Source organism: Dromiciops gliroides, chromosome 2 (assembly GCF_019393635.1).
Source record: "Dromiciops gliroides isolate mDroGli1 chromosome 2, mDroGli1.pri, whole genome shotgun sequence".
Taxonomy (NCBI): Eukaryota; Metazoa; Chordata; class Mammalia; order Microbiotheria; family Microbiotheriidae; genus Dromiciops; species Dromiciops gliroides.
The window spans coordinates 471,461,626-471,480,680 of NC_057862.1; the positions used below are offsets into that span (position 1 = coordinate 471,461,626).

Sequence of the window (19,055 nt, forward strand, 5' to 3'; positions counted from 1 at the left end):
GTGACTTCACCCGTCCTGCTGCAGGGAAGATTCCAACTTGTGAACTCTCAAGTCTTCCCAGTAAACAACTCAGGACTTGGAAATGGGACTCAAGTTGCTCATGTTAAGTATCTCGCAGATTGACTAAATAGTCAGAACCCTATTAGAGTGCTGGATATTTTTGAGCTGGATTATTAGGCTTTCAGATCTAAATGGGGACAAATAAGCAACTTGTTGAGACAATGCAGGCTCCTGGAAGGCAAGACTTGTTTCATTCTTGTCTTGAATCTCTAGCTTCTAGCACAGGGCCTGGCCCATAGAGGGTACTTGATGAATAGTACTTGAATGACTTGAAGAAGGATTGAACTCATTTCTGATTCCACTGATTCTCTCCCTCCCCTCTTCCTTCTCCCCACCCACACCCACACTCGAAGAAGACAGTGCCAGGTACAGTTTGACATTCCTTTATTGGCCCAAAGCTGCTGTGGTGTCACCCCTCTGACCCGGGGTAGAGTTGAGAGCACAGCACCAATAGAGGAAGACAGAACACAGAACAGACAAAGAGGCTCACAGAGACCATGGCACGACCACATGGGCTGATGGACACACAGACAGACACAACACAGCACCAATACACGGACAAGCCACAGGCTGGGACACACATAGTGCAGACTGAGGGACCCATGGATGCCCAGAGAGCAGCATTGACAGAGGGCTACACGCAGACAGGGGATGCTGCAGGCAGGCAGGCAGACAGATGCCGAGGACCACAACCACACAAACAGCAGAGTTAGTCAGCCAGCCAGGCAGCCTATCACAACAGATGAATGAGGTACACAAACATGAGGCTATGTGGAGCTCCCCAGAGAAACAGGGGAAGGAAGACCATGTTACTCCCCAGCATCCTTCTCCCCTCCTCATATTAGCTGCACTTCGACCCTAGACCTCCACCTCTGAATTTGGTCATTACCCAGTAGGGTACCCCCCTACTTTGGTCATGCCCACTGGGGCTACAAGGCTTGGGGGTAGGAAGGTGGGGCTCAGAGTTGAGGTCGTTGGGGAAGGGAGGGTTGTTGATCCATCCTTGGTCCATTCTGCCTAGGGCAGAGAAATCAGGTTGTCAGACATGGGAAAGTGGCTATCCCCCAAAAGGGGCCTAGCAAATGAAGAGTCCAGTGCTGAACCTGGGCATGGCAGCCTGGTGAGGAGATTGGGGGAGGGAGTAAAGGAAATCCCTGGGCAGCAGGAAGAAAGACAGGTTGGGGAATCTGACATGCTTAGGCCTGGGGAGGTTCCTGGCAGCTTGGGCACTGAACCATGTCAGGTTGGTACTGCTCCACCTGGAGAGTTATGGAACAAAATCCAAAGCGGGTGTGGAGCAGAGAGGCAGCTTCAGCCCGGATGCCCTCGGGGTCTGCAGTGGCATCTGTGGAAGAATGATAAGGCAGCATCAGAGTCCCAGGGGAGATTAGAATGGGGGCAAAAGAGAATGAGATGAAGACTAATGGGGCTTGACATTATGGGGAAGAACCCTTGGGTATTTCATTAAAGCTAGTTTGAATTGAGATGGAAACAAGGAGCTGTTCAAGGCTTCTAATTTCATTTTGATACTTGTGAAAGGGTGAAACCCTTTCCAGAAAACCTACTTTTGGGGTTTTTTTTCCCAACCATTATTTTCCTGCTTTGACCACAGCTCTGTGTGTGTGTGTGTCTCGGGGGCAAGGGTGTGATGGCATAGGGAACACAGAGGAAAAGACATTTTTTTTTTTAAGTAGGGAAGACATTTCTGTTCCCCTACCCCACCACCCACTCTGGTTCTGCATTCAAGGATGGGGTTTAGGTAAAGAAGATATCCTGAGGGTGAGGAGATCTCCTACACACAGGACCTGGGGGATTCCTGACACTTACCAATGGCCAGGTGGGCAGAAATAGCATGGTAGGTGAGGGTCAGGGCCCACAGGTGCAGCTCATGAATTGCCCTGACTCCTGGCACTGACAGTAGCAGGTCCCGAACTGGTTCATAGCAGATGCCATAGGGAGTACCTATAATGTGATACAGTGGCTCTGTAGTTGAGAAGATCTAGGTTCAAATCCTACTCTGCTTTTTGTATGACCCTGGACAAGTCATTGAGCTTCAGTTTCCTCAACTCCAAAATGACTGACCTCAGAGGTGCTTTTAAGACCTGTGATCTGATTCCCACCTAGCTTGCCTCTAGTTCATGTTCCTTTCCTTTACCTTTAGACTGTAAGGAATTATTTGTGATTTGGGGTTTCTATGACCCCGTCTTTGGTCATAGAAACCCCAAATCACAATTAATTCCTTACAAGACAATATTCTAATCTCATAACAATTCCAATAGCCATCTTCCCAGAGGAAACTGTATCCCAGTGACTTTGCTAAATAGTGTTCCATTTTTTAAAAAAATGCTTTCCTTCTACGGGAGCTGGGAGAGCTGCAATTGGTGAATTCATTTTGGAAAGCAAATATGGAATCATAGAGTAACAGCTACAAAAGGGTCCATAGCCTTTGTCCTAGTGATACCATTTCTAGGACAATACTTTAAGATGTTATTGTTCTGGGAGGGGGTGGGAAATATCTATCTGTACAAAGGCTACGTTCCAAGCAGTTCCATTCATAATAGCCACAAACTGGAAACCACTCTGTATTCACTAACTGGGAAATGGATCAACAAATATTAATGTATAGATGTAATGGAATACACTTCTTTATTACACCACAAGAAGGAAATATGGGAAGATTGCCCTTGGACATAGAAAACAAAATGGATTATTCCATTACTATTAACAAAGTTTCTGGTTTTATGGAAAGTAAATGGGAAGCAACTAGGTGGTACTGTGGATTGAGCACCAACCCTGGAGTCAAGAGGACCTGAGTTCAAACCTGACTTCAAGCACTTACTAGCTGTGGGACCTTGGGCAAGTCACTTAACCCTGTTTGCTTCAAAAAAAGAAAAAGAAAAAAAGAAAGTGGGTTGTGTTTGTGTATTTAATATTGGTGGTTGCTGAAAACAGAAGTCTTTTTTGGGTAGGGAGTGTTATTTGTTTTAGAAACAGTCTAAAGAGTAGTTTGAGTAGGGTTTATAGTTCACCTTCCATGAGGATCCGAAGAACATCCCGGAGGGTGGGAGCAGTGGAACCCAGGGCACAGATGGAGAACAGGAAGGTGCTGATGGGGTCAGCCGCTTTATACTGGGGCTAGAGAGAAAAATCCAGTAAGCAGAATGTGAGGTAGTAAGAGAACTGGAAACTTTGAAGTAGGGGCCCTTGGATGGAGTTAGCTGGACCAGACTCAAGAGGACACAGTCACCAGTGACCCTGATGGAAGAGTAGGAAATGTGTCTGAGATCAAGGTCAAGAGTTTGGATTCTTAGGGAGTTGTATCTGTATTGGGCTGTAGAGCCAGGGGCTAGGGTGGGGGGGGGGACTATGAAGAGGGGCCAGGGGTCCTCCTTGGCCATACCTTGAAGTAAATGAGGATGGATGCAGCCAGAACCCCGAGGCTTTGAAGTAAGTCCCCCAAAACATGCACAAAGGCTGCCCGCACACTGGTGTTGTAGAAATTCAGAGGGCCCCTTTGCCCATCCTCCAGTGGAGCATACTCAGTTCCCTTGGATCCATGGCTGTGTCCCGGAGAGGCCTGGTGCAGCACAAAAGCCATTCTGGGGAGGGGGGAAGCCAGAAGATACTGGACCTGGGGCACCAGTCACCTGCTCCACTTCATGCTCTGTTCTATCATCTATTCTCATATTCCCCAGAGGTCCCTTCTTAGCATCTTTGCTCCTTAGCCCTACTGCATACAGGCTCATCCCCCAAAGGAGAGGTGGAAGAAGGGAGAGTTGGAAGAGGAAGGTCAAGGAAATCCTCAACTTTCCAGAGTGAAGAGCTCTGATATTTCCAGCCTCCTTTCCAAGCAGACTGTCTCCTCCCCGGGGACCAATGGGAAACATGTGTGTGTTTCTCCCTGTCTATGAATGAGTGAGTCACACCTGTCTCCCATCTCTGAACTCCGTCTTTCCAGGCCCCCTTTTAGACACAAAGCATTCCAAGTGACCCTAGGGCAGTACATACGTACAAAAGATTGGCACAGACAGCAATGCCTGCGGTGATTAACATGGCATCTCCCTCAATGTGGTAGTCACTGTTCAGGAGCCGCACAAAGGCCAGATAGAGCAAGACAGCAGTGACAATCCAGAGGGACAGCACGGAGGCTAAAGCCCCTAAGGTTTCTGTGAGGGGGAAGCAAGAAATTAGGGGGATCACATGGAGACCAGGTCTTCTGTGAGAAAGGAGAAGATGAGGAGGGAATCAGGGGGAACAACGCGAAGGCCAAAGGCTGGAGGGGAAAGGATAACAAGGTCTGGTGTGGGTCACTCCAGGGCTCCCCGGAGTTCTGTAGGGGACACATTGGATCCCATAGAAGCCCTTACCTGAGCGGTGCCAGCCAAAGGTCATGGTTCTGGTGGCTGGGCGGGTGGAGAGCCAGAGGGAAAAGAGACTACCTGCCATGCTGCCCACGTCTGCCAGCAGGTGGACGGCATCGGTCATGATGGCTAGGCTGTGGGCTAAATATCCACCTGCAATACCCCAAAACTAGCGCTAGCTCCTTGATACCATCCCACCCCCAAGTCTGAGTTCCACCCCATGGTTTTCTTCAAGAATCAGCTCAGATGCTACTTCCAGCAGGAAGCTTTTCTTGACCCCACCCCCAACCTCTCCCCACCCCGCCAAGCTGACTTTGACTTTTTTCTTTTTTTATGTGTCTTGAATATACCTATATATGTACACATGTTGTCTCCTGTTAGGATGTAAGCTTCTTCTATCCCCAGTACTTAGCACGGTGTTTGGTACAGAGAAAATTCATAAATGCCTATCTATTGACTGATAGTGCCCTCATTACTCTTCCCCTCCCCCAGGGTCCCCAAGCCCTCACAGCACCCCCTTTTCATTCTCCAGTCATCCATCCTTAACCCCCTTCCTGACCTGTCCTTGGCCCTTTCCCCAGAAGCCACGATTGGAAGGAGACAAATGCTGAGGGTTGCCCAGGGAAGAGGATTAAGGCTATGGAAGGACCCTTAGGTACGGAGCAGAGTGGGGTGGGAATTGCCTGACATACCTACAATCTCCCCTGCCATGAAGAGGAAACAGACTGCACAGGCAGCAGACAATTGCTTCTGGGCCTGCTGCTGCTCCGGGCTAAGGCCAGACCGAGGGACACAGTCTATGTGGCAGTGACGGAACCTCGGTTGTTCCAGAGGATCTTGCTCTTCTGGGGGCGATTTTGAAGGCTCTGTGAAGAGACTGATGCCGGGGAAGCCCTGAGCCAAGCAGCCTACATTAGGCAACCCCTAGACTATAGAGATGAGGACACTGCTTAGCTTTGGCTATGCTGGCAGCCCAGTCCATGTTAGGCAAGCCCCTCAAACAATAGGGCCCAGGACATAGTTCATCAGTAACTATCACTGGGAGCCCAGCCCCAGACACCTTAGCACCCTTCCTTCCACACACACCATGAAATTCAGACTGTTCTCTCCCATGCCTCAGCTTTTAGCGCCAGTCAGGGCCCCAAGACCAAACTATCACTCTAGTCCCTGTGTCTCATATAGCCTTTTCATTCTTCATTCCCATAAGGATCTAAGAATCACTCCCTAACCTTCCCAGTCCCTTTAATCTTTTGTTTTTGACAAAAGGTTAAAGGATGGCCCATTTAAGAGATGAATAGAATCCTTTCTTAAAGTGAAGCCCAAAGTGACCGTTGGGGAAGAAAATGGAGAAAAGGGTTCCAGAGAAGGGGGTTGGGAGAAAAGCTGGGGTTGGGCATCCTCCCCTTAGGGGTGAAGAGGGCAATTTCATATGCAGATGTTTAAGTTTAGATGAATTATTCAGCCCAGTTCTTTTTCTAAAGGGAGTGCTGAATGGACTGAGCTCCCAAAGGGTCTCCCACAGAATCAGAGACCCACATGGTGATTGCACCAAATGATGGTAGTTGTGCACAGACTGCATTCAAGTGCATTCTGTGTAGAAGCACGCACTCAGATGCAAGGCCATTCAACATATGCAAACTGATATCGAGAATCTCTCTTTCTAGGGAGGCAACAGGCCTCTCTTTTGTTCTATGAGATATGGAGTGGGTTTGTGTTTATTTTTCAGAAGCAGAATTGGAATGGTTTAATTCTGCTCTGGGGAGGGAAGGACATTTTCCCAGGCCTCTCTTGATCCTCAACCCCCTTCCCTAGAAAGAGGAATTTGAAAGGGGGTTGGGGTGTCTGAGGGACGATTTGGGCATGGAAGGGAGAGGTAGGCAGTGAAAAGAATCACGCTCAGAACTTCAGGGACCAGAGGCCCTAAATCTATCTTATATTCGTTCTTTTGTTAAGAGTCTTTTTCTCTCTCCTCAGCCCCTCATATAGGGTCATCCTGTTCCATCCTCTTTGACCTTCCTACACACAATTCCTAAAACCTATAAGGAGAAAAGAGTGGAAAATATAGGAAACACAAAGAAAAAGAGACAAATGAGGAGGGAGATACAGGAAGATTGAGAAGCTTAGTCAAAAAGATACAGACTAAGGAGCAAATTCAGAGAAAAACAGACGGTCCGAGGACCGCAAGCAGCAGACAGATAAGTAGAGAGACAAGGCACGCACGCACAGTCTGGCCACGGTGCAGAGAGGGGGAAAGCAAGATTGAGGGGGTGGGTGGGAAGGGTATAGCAGGATGGGCTGGGGAGGGGGGGGTATTAAATAGGAAAGCCAACCGAAGCTGTGGGGGCGGTTCTCCCGCCCCCAGCCCCTCTGTCCCTGGCGGCTTCGCGGCTCATTTCACACCTCGCCGCCCCCGGAACCACTTCTGTGCTGAGCCGGGAATACCCCCCACCGCCCAAACCGCACCTGCTCCTTTCCTTCCACCCCCCCTCCTAGCTTTCCCCGACACTAGCTTTGATCTCTTGTACCCCCAGGAGAAGACCCACCTCCCCTGATGCCGCCCTTAGAGCTCGTCCTCCTCACAGACCGTCAGGTGCCAAGGCCTGAATCCCCACTGCCCCTCTGGACGCAGCTGGAGTGAAGCCCCCCACCTTCGCCTCACAGCACAGAAGAATAAGAACTGGGAATCCAGGGGAAGGGGATCAGGAAGAGAAGGACACTGGGGAACTGAGGCTGTTGAAATTGGGAGCCTCGGGATCTGGGGCAGCCAGCACGGTTCGGAAGGAGTGCCGCCTGCCAGAAAGGTGCCCCTCTGCCTTCAGCACACAAATTTGCGGGCAACTGGGGTTCCAGTCTTGCTGGCCTAATGCGATCTGCTTCTCCGCGGTCACTAAGTGCTCAGGTCAGCTCTGAATGGGGGAGCCGTGGTGGGAGGCATGGGTTGAGGGGCTAATGAAGGGGTGGGGGGCGATGATGAAATAGGGGGGGGTAATAATGCGGATAGAGGGGAGGGCAGCCTGCAAGAGCAGAGTCTGAGGCTGTCCCTGCGGCAGCTGCAAACCGGTGGCCGAGAAAAAGAAGAGAGCAGTAGGGAAAGGGGGAACAGTGAAAAGGCACTGAGGTACAGGAGCTGAGGGGACAGAGATACGGGGTAGCAGAGGAAACCCTTCAAGGAACTCGAAGGGACAGATGGGGAGACAGAGGAAGTCCTCCTAGGGATAAACTGAAGGAGGGTGACAGGCCATGGGACAGACAAGCAGATGAATCGAAAGGTCGAGGCACAGAAGGTGGGACCCTGGGGGAAGTGGGAAAGGAAAAGAGACAACGAAAGGGGGGAAGCAAGACAGAGGGAAGCTGGATGGAGCGTCAGGGGATCAGGGTCTAGTAGGGAGGAATTGGGCTCTGACCTCTTGAGACGGAGACTGCCGGCACAGCTGTGAGCCCGGGGGTTCACCAAGCGAGTTGTCTCAGAGTCTCCCGCAGCTGCCGGATGAGGCTCCATCCTGGGTCCACACGGACCGTCAGACCGGGTCCTTTGGAAAGAGGAAGAAGCCGGCCCTTCACCGAGCTGTCAGGTTCCTGGGGGCCTCTCAGTTGGGATCAGAATACTGAACCCCGAGAGGGGCTCCTCAGGGCAGCGGGGACAGCAGAGACTGTGAGAACTGCGGCGGCGACAGTGGCGACGGGCATCCGGACTGCAGCGCCCCCAGCCACCGGAGCCCCGCCCCACCCCGCATCTTGGGGGCTCTGCCTCTCCCTACTAGGGCCCCGCCCCTCAGTGCGAGCCCCGCCCCCAGCTTCAGGTCCCACCTCTCCCCCCCACTACGAGGCTCCGCCCCCAGCTCGCTACCTGGAGACCACGGCCTTAGAACAAGAGCAGCCTCGATAGGACTGGGTACTAAGTGAGTCCCCCAGCCTCCAGAAATGTAAGCTCGGGAACCTCCAACCTTGCGAAGTCTTTAACCCTATCAAGCAGGTGTCAGTCTATCAGTTCTCTCGGGAGGCAAGGACTGATTTCACACATCCATTCAAGAGCGCTACCTAGAGACCTGATTGAAGGCCATTGCAGGGAGGGATTAATCAACCAGAGGTTTGCACGGTACTAGGCACACTAGAGTCACTAGAGGCAGTCACCGTAGGGCGCCGGAAACTGTTTTGGATGGGTCCGTTGTCGATACTTCGCAGCCCGGGGGTAAGTTACTGAGTCTCAGTTTCTTCTTACTACCTACCCCACATGACGTTGAAAGCACTTTGTAAACCTGAAAGGGTTATAGAAATAATGAGCCTTTGTTGTTATGACTCTGGGTAGGAAGATTGTGGTGGGTGGGAGGGAGGAGAGACGATAAAGAGAGCCTCAGAGTTAAGCCAAACAGGAAGATTTTGAGGGGGTCGGGAGTGGCCAAGTGGAGCCTGAGGGCCGAGTAGAATGGAGGGATTACCCGGAGCCAAGACTTTAGAGGCGTCTATGCGAGTATCCTAAAGAAGGCTGGGGGGGGGGGGGGTGCTGCCATGTAGGGGAGATCGAGGGAGAAGTAAGTACTTGGGAACAGAGGAGAATACAGAAAGCAGGTTGGGCTAGGCGAGAGGAAAAAAATAAAACAGCCAAGTTAACATTTTAGGGAGTGGGGCCCACAGGGTCTGGAGCACAGTGGGAAGATTCTTTAGATATTAATAGGTATTATGGGAATTGTGGACCTCTGATTTCACCGGTGTAGGGAATTCCAGAAGAGGAAACTTTCTACCAGTGCAAATAGGCACCTTCTTTGCAATTTAAGGTCTCAGAGTTGACTAGAACACTAAGAAGTTAAATGATTTGGTCAGGGGTCACACAGCTAGTAGTTGTCGGAGGCAGAACTCTTCCCAGATCTTCCTGATTACTACGCTGACTCTCTAGTCATTCTGACAAGGCTGCCCTCTTATTTTTTATGATAAATAGTGATCGTCATCATCATAGGTAGCTGGTATATAGTTAGGGCTTAATAGATGTTTTTTGATTGATTGCATGATCTTGGGTAAGTCTGTTAATCTTTCAGTTCCCCCAGGCCACACTTTTATACTCTTAAAAATTTTTTTAATTGATCTGTTGTTTTTACATCACCTACAGTAGTCAATAAACATTTATTAAACGCCTTTTATGTGCTAGGCACTGTGCCAAGCGCTGGGGTTACAAATACAAAAGATAGTTACCTAACTTCAAGCAGCTTACAATTTAATGGGGAAGCTGGTGGGGAGGAGAGGGTGTTCGTATGTGATGTAGGGGGTCTACAATTTCATTGTAAATTATTTTAAATTTTATTGTAATTATTTAAAATTTTTTTATTCTGAACTTAACACATGATAAACAAAATGAGTACATATACATATATAAGAACATATATGTGTATATATATGAACAGAAAAGAAAAGCTATGTGTGAGTCTCTTATGTACAGCATGCTTTTCTTTTAAAATATAAAATAAATACATGTAACTTTCAAAGCTGTCCCAATTGTCTTTTATTCTTTTTTACCTATTCTCTTCTGTGCATTTTTTAAAAAGTGCTTCAATGACTCTCTTTTCTTTCCTTTCCTTTTTTTAGGGCTTCCTCTCCCCACTAGGAAAAGAAACAAAAAGATTTTCTTTATGATGTTGTTATTGTCTAACTTGTTCTCCTATCTCCTAACTTGTCACTTCACTCTGACTCAGTTCAAACAAATCTTCCCCAGTTTCTCTGAAGCCATCCCATTTCTCATTTTTTTTGTTTATGGGGGAAATACTATTCCATTACATTTATATGTCATAATTTATTCTCCCATTCCCCAATTGATGGACACTCTTTGGTTTCTGTTTCTTTGCTATATAATTAAGAGTTACTATAAATATTTTTGTACTTTTCCTTTACCTCTTTGGGGTATGGATCTAATAATGGTATTGATGGATCAAAATGTAGACACATTTTACTGACTTTTGGGGCATAGTTCCAAATTGCTTTCCAGAATGACTAGATTGCAATTTACATCGCCATCAATAGAAAAGCAATATTCCTGGTTTTCCTAGCCTCTGCAGCAATTGTCAGTTCCCATTTTTGTTATCTTTACCAATTTTATGGGTATAACTTACATTTCCCAACATAGCCCTCCTCTCTCTCTTTCTTAAGTTACAGACCGGTTGTTGGTCTGTAGTGGAGACAGTTTCAACACTGGGACTCTGTTTCTCTCTGTCTCTGTCTCTGTCTTACACACACACACACACACACACACACACACACACACACACACACACACACACCACTCCTTTCACCAAATGATATAGTAGGACTGGATTCCTAAAATAATATCCTTTTGCATAACTCCTGTTTACAAAGTGCTTTCACATCCAGTCTCCTAATTAATTCTCACAATCATTCTGTGAGGCTAGAAAGAGAGGAAACCTGAGGATCAGAAAGGTTAAGTGACTAGGTTAGTGGGATCATACAACTAGTTTGCTACTGAATTAACAGAGTCTCTGTCCCCAACACAATCCACACACACACAAAGCCTTTGAAAACAGGTGAGCAAGTGAATGAGGACCATGATACACCTTACTATGTAAGGGCTAAAAGGGGACCCCAGATAATCAGATGACTGGAATTAAGAAAGGAAAGTATAGAGAATGAGCTGAAGAGTTTGAGGACTGGGCTAAAACTGTGAAAGGGAATGGTGGGCGACAAGACATATAGAACCTAAGAGGATGGCATGTGCCCAGACTTGGAGGTCGGGAATGGGCAAAATGGGTGGATGGATGATAAATTGGAAGCTAGGAGTAAGAACAAGATGTGAACATGTCATTTCCCCAGCCCCTCCCTTGTCCCATCCTCCCTTTCCCACGATCTTCCACATTGCCCTCTCTTCACCTTTGTTTATTCGGCTCCCACCTTATCTCCTCCTACTCCTTTCCATCTTTCAAGGTCCAGTCAAATTTCCTTCATGAGAAAGGAAAGGTTGCTTGGTGCTGTGGAAAAAGCTAGGAACTGGAAGCAGGGGAACTGGCTTCTTATCTGCTACTTGACCTCAGAAAAGTCAACTTTGCCTCAGTTCCCCTACCTGTAAAATGGGCAATGACAATATTTAGGTAAGTACCACTACTGTCCTGAGTTGTTTTGAGGACCAAATAAGGTCAAGCAATCAACATTCACTTTTTAAGCTTCAGCCAATAGGGATAAAAAGACAAAAAACAAAAAATGAAAGTCTCTGGCCTCAAAGAACTTACATTCCATGGGACTGAGGAGATAATATGTTGTGTGTGTATATATATATATATATATATATATATACACACACACACACACACACAACATATATATGTGTGTGTGTGCATGTATATAATGTGTGTATGTATATATACAAACATGTAAATATATGTGTGTATACATTATATACAATACAAAAAAGAGCAAAAGAGCATTAGAAGCTCGGGGGGGATCAAGAAAGTCTTCAAGAGGATGTATGTAAAGCATGTGGTAGCCTAGAAAATGTTATATGAATGTCAGCTCTTGTTAATATTATTTCTTGACCACCCTGGAGCACTATCTTTTCCTACTCCTCTCCTCCTGGGGAATCCTTACCACATAGCAAGTCTTTTTTCCTCTCCTCCTTTGAAACATTTGTGATTTCAAAGGTTTAGGGGTGTCCTCCTCCGAGGCAGCTACCAATCCTTCTATAAATGAATAGGTAAATTTTAGAGAGTTGCCTGAGTCTCAGAGAGGTTATATGTCTTGTTCAGGATCATACCACTAGTGTCAGAGGAAAGATGGAAACCAGCTCTTTCTGATTGTCTTTGTTTCACTCCCTATACACTGTCTAATCAATCACTGGTCTAGGTGTTAGTTATTTGCTTGTCTATGTATTTCCTGATAGCTTGCTAAATTTGAGAGAACCAGGGGTGGCAGGTGGAAATGCCAATGCTAACAATATAATGGGCTAAAGGTTCCATTCCTTCTTCCAAGGGAAATAATGAAAGGTAAGCATAGAGCAAGTGATAATCGTGATGATGATAAATCTTGTCTATTTGGTGTCAACAGCCCAGTTCCCGGGACCCTATAATGTGTGTCCAAGGTTAAAATTCAGAGGTGGTGGTTCAATCTACTCAGACTGTGTATAGGGATGTGTCAGTTTATTTATTCTTTAATACCTATGTATTGTCAATTTGTTAATATCTAGCTATTGATACTAACTGGGTTTAAGGTTAATAAACCCGGGATAAGCTTTTCTCACAACTGCATAAACTGGAGAAGTAGTGGTGTTATTACCATTTTATAGATAAGGAAACTGAGAGACTCAGGAAGCAACTTCCTTGAGGTCTCACAGTGTAGGGACACAGTTAAGTTTAGATCATAGGTAGGCAGATCCAGAGATCTGAAGCATCAATGTGCAGGGCTTGACTTGCTAGAGTGGCAAATTCAGAGGCTGATTGAAAATGGAACTGAGGTTTAAACCTGGAAAAGACTAAAACCATTCACTTCAACCTCCTTATCTTATAGGTGAGAAAGCAGAGACCAATTAGAGGGTGAGGAGTTTAGAGAGGTCACATGGTCTCATTGGTTCTGTAACCAGAGCCAGAATGGAGCTCTGCTCCCAAGCCCAGGACTGCTTCAAGATGAGCCTGTGACATTAGACTGCTACAATATAGGGACTCTTGGAATGAAAAGCCTTTTGTCTTGGGTGATGATATAGGAACAGAGGGAAGCCCCTGCTTGTTCTGGAGGGGTTATGGAATCGTGGAAACTAAGGAAGATTCTCTGTCTCAGATCCATAGGATCAAAGAATCTTTTTTTTTAAGTCAAATAGTTTTATTGAAATGCTAAAGGTAATCAGTCAATAGACATCTAAGTGCCTACTCTGCATTCCCCTCTATGTTAGGTCAGATGAGATAGAAAATATAATCTAGAGTGAGCAAGAAGAGAAAACTCCCATTTCCAATTTTGAAGACCAAGAGGAACTTTGAAAACTAGGGTTTAACTTTTGATACACACACGTCAGATAAATAGAGTTAGAACCACTTAAAGCCAAATAATACATGCCTGTTCTTGATTAGTTGGGAAAGTGACTTTTACAAAGTCATTCAGAGGAAAAACCTGACCTTCTAGGTTGGATCAAAGAATCTTAGAGCTGGAAAGTCCCTTCGAAAACATCTACTTCACCTCAACCCCCTTATTTTACAGATGAAGAAACTGAGGTCCAGAGAGGAGAAATGTTGCCCAAGGTCACCCAGGGAGTAACAGAGAATTCCAACGTTATGCCCTGTGACTCTTAATCCAGTGAGTTCCACCAGCCTGTGCGGTGTGTGTGTGTGAGAGAGAGAGAGAGAGGTATAGACACATGCATAAATATATATAAACATACATACTCATATACATCTATGCATACATATGCATGTTGGCCGGCTGACTTCCGCTATTAGACCAGGATGCCTTCTGAACAGAAGACACCGGTGATAATGGATGCCTTTCAGTGTCTGAGTAAGAAGCCTCACCAGCGGCAAGCAGGCTAGGACAAAGTGCGCTAGCTGCTTCACAGTGGGTGTTGTGACGAGTGCGCTTTGTAAACTGCTAAGCGCCACAGGCAAGTGAACTATTGCTGAGATGAATGAATGGAAATTGAACCCGAGGGACTCAACAAAGGGCCCCGGGGAACGAGTGTAGCCTTGGACACCTGGGAGATCCAGGACCACTTCTCTGGCTCCCTACTCTCCCGCGGTCTCACTTCTGTGGGTGCTGGGCCGGGGGCGGGGATGCTGGCCCTGGGATAGACGCTCCCACGTTCTCAGCTGGCTGCCAGGAACGGAGGAGTTGCAAATTCACACCTGAAACACAACTAGGAAGCTTGGCAAGTAGCGTGAGGGGAGGGGTAGAGTAACACGCCGCAGCTTCCTCGCCTTTGCTAAATCGGCCGACTCTCTTTTCCCCAGCGAGGATTTGGGACCACTCCGCCCCCGCCACCCGCCCATCCGGGTTCAGAGTCCCGTGGTGCTGAATATGAACTTGATGTTTCTTTTCTTCGCTCCCAGTCTCCCCTGCTTGTTACAAGCTGTCTCTAGAATGCTTAGGCTTGGGCCCTGCTGACACTTGTCTGTCGTCCAACAACTTTATTATAATCAATCTTCCCTTGAATGCCGTAATCTGAGTAGGCAGACCAGCTTGACTAGAGCGAAAGGTTCGTACAATAACAATAACTTGCAGTCACATAGAGTTGTAAGGACTATAAAGGATTTCCCTCACAATAGCTGCAATGGTAAACTTGTACCAGACTCTGGAGAGCCTTGAATGCCTGGCCTAATGAGTTTGGATTTTATAATGTAGTCCCTTAGGGAACTAAGTGACGCTGGGGATGAAGTGCCGAGTATGGAGGCAGGAAGAACTGAGTTCAAATTCGGCCTCAGACACTTGCTAGCTGTGTGATCCTGGGCAAGTCACTTAATCTTGTTTCCCTGGTTCCCTCATCTATAAGATGAGCTGGAGAAGGAAATGGCAATCTACTTTAGTATCTTTGCCAAGAAAACCCACGAAGAGTTGGACACCACTGAACAACAACAATCCATAGAGAGAAGTAAAACGAGGTTTGAGCAGACAAGTGACTTGATGAGATTAGTGTCTTAAGAAGATTAATCAGGCAGAACTGTTTGCTATGAATAAGAGGCAGAGGAAAGACTGGAGTAAGAACGGAAAAATAGGCAAAAGCAAAAAACAACCAAAATGAAGACTGAACAGAACTTGGCTTCCGAGAATTAGTGGAGCGGAATTAGTGCAGGATAGTGGAGAGGACAGAAAGAATTTATGGGAGAGTATTTTGTCATCTATAAAGTACCATGTGTAAATGATAAATTATCATTTGTGATATGAGGTGCAAAAGGTTTAAATCATAAGTTGTTTTAAGTCTGAGTTTGGGGGAGTGCCAGTACCATCAACAAACTGGGAATTTAGGAAGGAAAGCCAATTTGGAAAAAAAGCTGAGGAAGAGAGGGCAAGGTTGGACCATGTATATTTATTCGAATGTTTGAGCCGGAAGGGATTTTCAAGGTCCACTTAGTCAAAAAAAAAAAAAAAAGAATGAGAGAATAAGATCCACTTTGTCCAACACCCTCATTTTACAGATGGTCAAGACAGGAATTGGGTTCACAAGAGGAAATTGAGGTAAATTGATTTGCTCACTGTGGTGGCAGGAGGTATATCTAAGACCCTGATGGGACTTCCCAGCCCAGTGCTTTTTCTGCTATATAGCATAATGCTTCTCATTTGGATCACACATTTTAATTTTTCTTTTTGTTTCTTTAAAAGGAAAAAATCCACATCTCTCCTTCATAACCAAAATTATTTAAATGTGTTTGTTTTCTTAATATCAGCATAGCGAGTAGTAGTAGATAGGCATAGTAGTAGATGAGATCTCTGAGGGGAGTAAATTGAAAGAGAGAAGAAATGACGTCTGAAGATTGAACCTTGGGGAATCTTATCCTTCAGGAGGTGAAAGAAAAAGGGCCAAGTACTGAAGAATGAAGGTTCATCATATGCTGAAATACTCATAGTCAGCACTCTTTTATGATAAGCAAAGAACTGGAAACAAAGTGGGTGCCCTTCAACTGGCAAACAGATGAAAAAAAAACCAACGTCATTTGAATGTAGTGGAATGAATGCTGTGGAATGCTCAGTGGAATTGTTCAGTGAGAATGAAGAAGAGAAATTTAGAGAAATGTGAGAAGACTTGTATGAATTAATAACGAAGCCTGAAATAAGCATAGGTCAGGGGATAATATGCATAACAATGACAACAATGCAAAAGATCACTAAAAAGGAAACATACTGAGTATTTGGGAAAGCACTGAAAGTCCCCCAAGAAAATAGTTAATGAAACAGATCGGATTCTCCCTCAGGCCAGTGAAGCTGAGAACCCCCAAGACACAAAGTTATATACATTGTCTGATTCAGTCACTGTATCAGATGTTTCTGCTTTTTAAATTTTTTTAAGAGAAAAAAAATTAGGGAAAGAGATGGAAAAGGTGTTTTCAGAGAGGGAGGAGGAGAACTAGGAATGTTGTGACAGAATTCAAGAAAGGAGGCATCATCACATTGGTGTGGCCGAAGGGGAAGAAAAGCCACAAAGACTCCTTTTCCCCCTAAAGACCTCAAGAAGACCCTGCAAATGACCTGTAAGCAAGCACTAATTTATTTTTAATTAATTATTTATTTAGAATTTCCCCAAATTACATGTGAAAACAAATTTTCACATTGATTATTTTAAAACTGTGTGTTCCAAATTCTCTTCCTCCCTCCCTCCCCACCTCTCCCTAACAACTCAAGCAATTCAATATAAATTATACATGAGCAAGCACTAATTTCAAGAACTTTGACTGTTCCCCTCAACCTGCCTGAAAATTTTCACTGAACTTTTTTGTATTAACTGAAATTCTACTAATTAAAATTTAATTTGGGTTGGGAAGTGACTTTTTCTTAAAAAAAAAATGCTGTTTATTTTTTGCACGGTCACTTTCCAATAACCCCATGCTAGAATCCTTCCAAAAAGAAAAACATTTCAGTGAAATTGATTGCATCTGACAGTAAATGTAATATTCTGTACCTGTAGTCCACCACTTCGATACTAAGAGGAGAGGAGGGCAGTGAATACAAATGTCTTTTCTCAAAACTCAACTAACACGGGGTAGCTAGGTAGTGCAGTGGATAGAGCACCAGCCCTGGAGTCAGGAGGACCTGAGTTCAAATCCGGCCTCAGACACTTAACACTTACTAGCTGTGTGACCCTGGGCAAGTCACTTAACCCCAATTGCCTCACATACACACACACAAAATTCAACTAACAGTATACTTCTAAGGGAAAGGGGGAGTGTGGGTCAGATTATGTGACTTCCCTTCCAACTATTAAGATTTGATGAGTGTCGGGGCAGCTAGGTGGCACAGTGGATAGAGTACTGGCCCTGGATTCAGGAGGACCTGAGTTCAAATCTGCCCTCAGCTCTGTGACCCTGGGAAAGTCACTTAACCCCGATTGCCTCACCAAAAAACAAACAAACAAACAAAAAAGTTCTGATGAGTATAAAGGAGAAGGGGGCCATTCATACCTTAGTGGGAATGGGTGTAGTTTTATCCCTTTACTCTCCTAATATTAGGTCAGATAAATCCCACTGGGGCAATAGGAATTCAGATGTGGCAGAGGAGAAAGGAGAGGTGAAAAGGTCATTTTGATGCATGAGATAGTGAGGGAAGAGGACAGGTCTGGGGGAGGTGCTACAACAGGGATTTTAGGCAAACCCGAGAAGGATAGCGAGAAGCACTAAGAACTTGAGAAGCAGGGGAGTGGGGCTACCAGGAAGATGGAAGAAGGAAGAGAAAAAGGTAAGAAAGCACTTCTTGGAGAATTAGCCCTGAACCTCCCCTCTTCCCAGATAGCAGAAGAGAAACCATTCCTCCCTTCAGAAAACCAAACTCATGAGAGAGGGAAGCTCTATGGTCCACTGTCATGTCATACATGGCTGAAGGTTGGCTGGTCGAAAAAAGGGAGATCATGAACTGCTTCCTCAAGCACATACATTTTTCTCTCACAAAATCCAAGGCTTCCAAGGGATTGGACAATGACAAACAGAAGCTGTGCACAGAGGAATTTTTGGTCAGAGGCATGCTCAGAACCTGGGTGGGCGGATAGGGAACTGGTGAGGAAAATCGTTACCTGACGTCATCTGAGTCCATCCTTTGGGGAAGGGAAAATGCATGAGTCACTTGTCTGGTCTTTATCCAGGTCTGTTTTCCAGGAATGGATTTTTCCAGGCAAAGTATACATTGCTCTCTATATACATATGGCCAAGGACTTAATAAACATTTGGTGAATGCATGAATGAGTGAATATACATTGTGGCATCTGCATAGAATCATGCCGCCTGCTATGTGAGTGGCATAGTCCTTATAGGTGCCTGGGGCTACCTTTGAAAAAAGATTCAAGGTTACTGGTCAAGACAAATAGCCACTTTAAAGATGTCCCCTCTCAATTCGGAACTCTGAATTTTGAGTCAAAAGAGGCTCTCACTTAATAAATGTTAACATCTGTATCATCTGTATGTATCTGTAACATCACTCCTCTGTACAATGAGAAACTTGGGCTAGAAGACCTTCAAGGTCCCTCTAAATCTATGATTTAAAAGGCTTTCATCGTGACAGATTCCAATTGAAGGCAATTAGGGGAACAGAGAAGAACAAATAATAACCCCATAGACCATAGCCTCCTAGTAGAGAGTCTGCTCACATCTGTGTCTCTTCTCTCCTGTTAGCATATGTGTGTAGGTGCCCAGGCCTGAGATTCTTGGGTCTCTAGGCTGATTGTCTAGCCCACCACCCACTTGACTAAAGCCTTGTGTGTAAAATTAGCATTATCTCTTCTCTCTTCTCCAGGGGAGACCAAATGTCTCTGAAAGTAGAAAATAGATTTTTTAAAAAATCTTAGGCTTGGAGGCAGGAGGCAAGAGGCAGGAAGAGAAACAAGTTTTAGCTTAGTAATAATATATTGTTCAAAGCTCAGTCCCTGTGTTGATAGAGCAGATAAGATTAACAGTTTTTATAGATGAAGAAACATACAATTTAAGTGACTTGCTTGGGATCAATCAAAAAGCATTAATTAAGCACTTG

General features: G+C 45.6%; 1 protein-coding gene across 1 annotated transcript; it reads right to left on the reverse strand.

Moving 5' to 3' along the window:
• Nucleotides 1-427: 427 nt before the first annotated feature.
• Nucleotides 428-8,121, reverse strand: SLC30A3 (solute carrier family 30 member 3). Its single transcript, XM_043990373.1, has 8 exons — nucleotides 7,826-8,121; nucleotides 5,114-5,298; nucleotides 4,428-4,574; nucleotides 4,073-4,226; nucleotides 3,461-3,659; nucleotides 3,090-3,195; nucleotides 1,888-2,022; nucleotides 428-1,405 (listed from the first exon to the last, which is right to left on the reverse strand). The coding sequence occupies exons 1-8, from the start codon at nucleotides 7,918-7,920 to the stop codon at nucleotides 1,257-1,259; spliced, it is 1,170 nt and encodes a 389-aa protein (XP_043846308.1). The 5' UTR covers nucleotides 7,921-8,121; the 3' UTR covers nucleotides 428-1,256.
• Nucleotides 8,122-19,055: the final 10,934 nt, after the last annotated feature.

What these genes read in the sequence shown, in the direction of transcription:
- SLC30A3 (XM_043990373.1), bottom strand. Translation starts at nt 7,920, where the DNA reads ATGGAGCCTCATCCGGCAGCTGCGGGAGACTCTGAGACAACTCGCTTG. An exon ending in TCTTCGGATCCTCATGGAAG is followed by an intron (nt 2,023 to 3,089) that starts GTGAACTATAAA and finishes ATCACATTATAG; the next exon opens with GTACTCCCTATGGCATCTGC. An exon ending in TTCTGCCCACCTGGCCATTG is followed by an intron (nt 1,406 to 1,887) that starts GTAAGTGTCAGG and finishes ATTCTTCCACAG; the next exon opens with ATGCCACTGCAGACCCCGAG.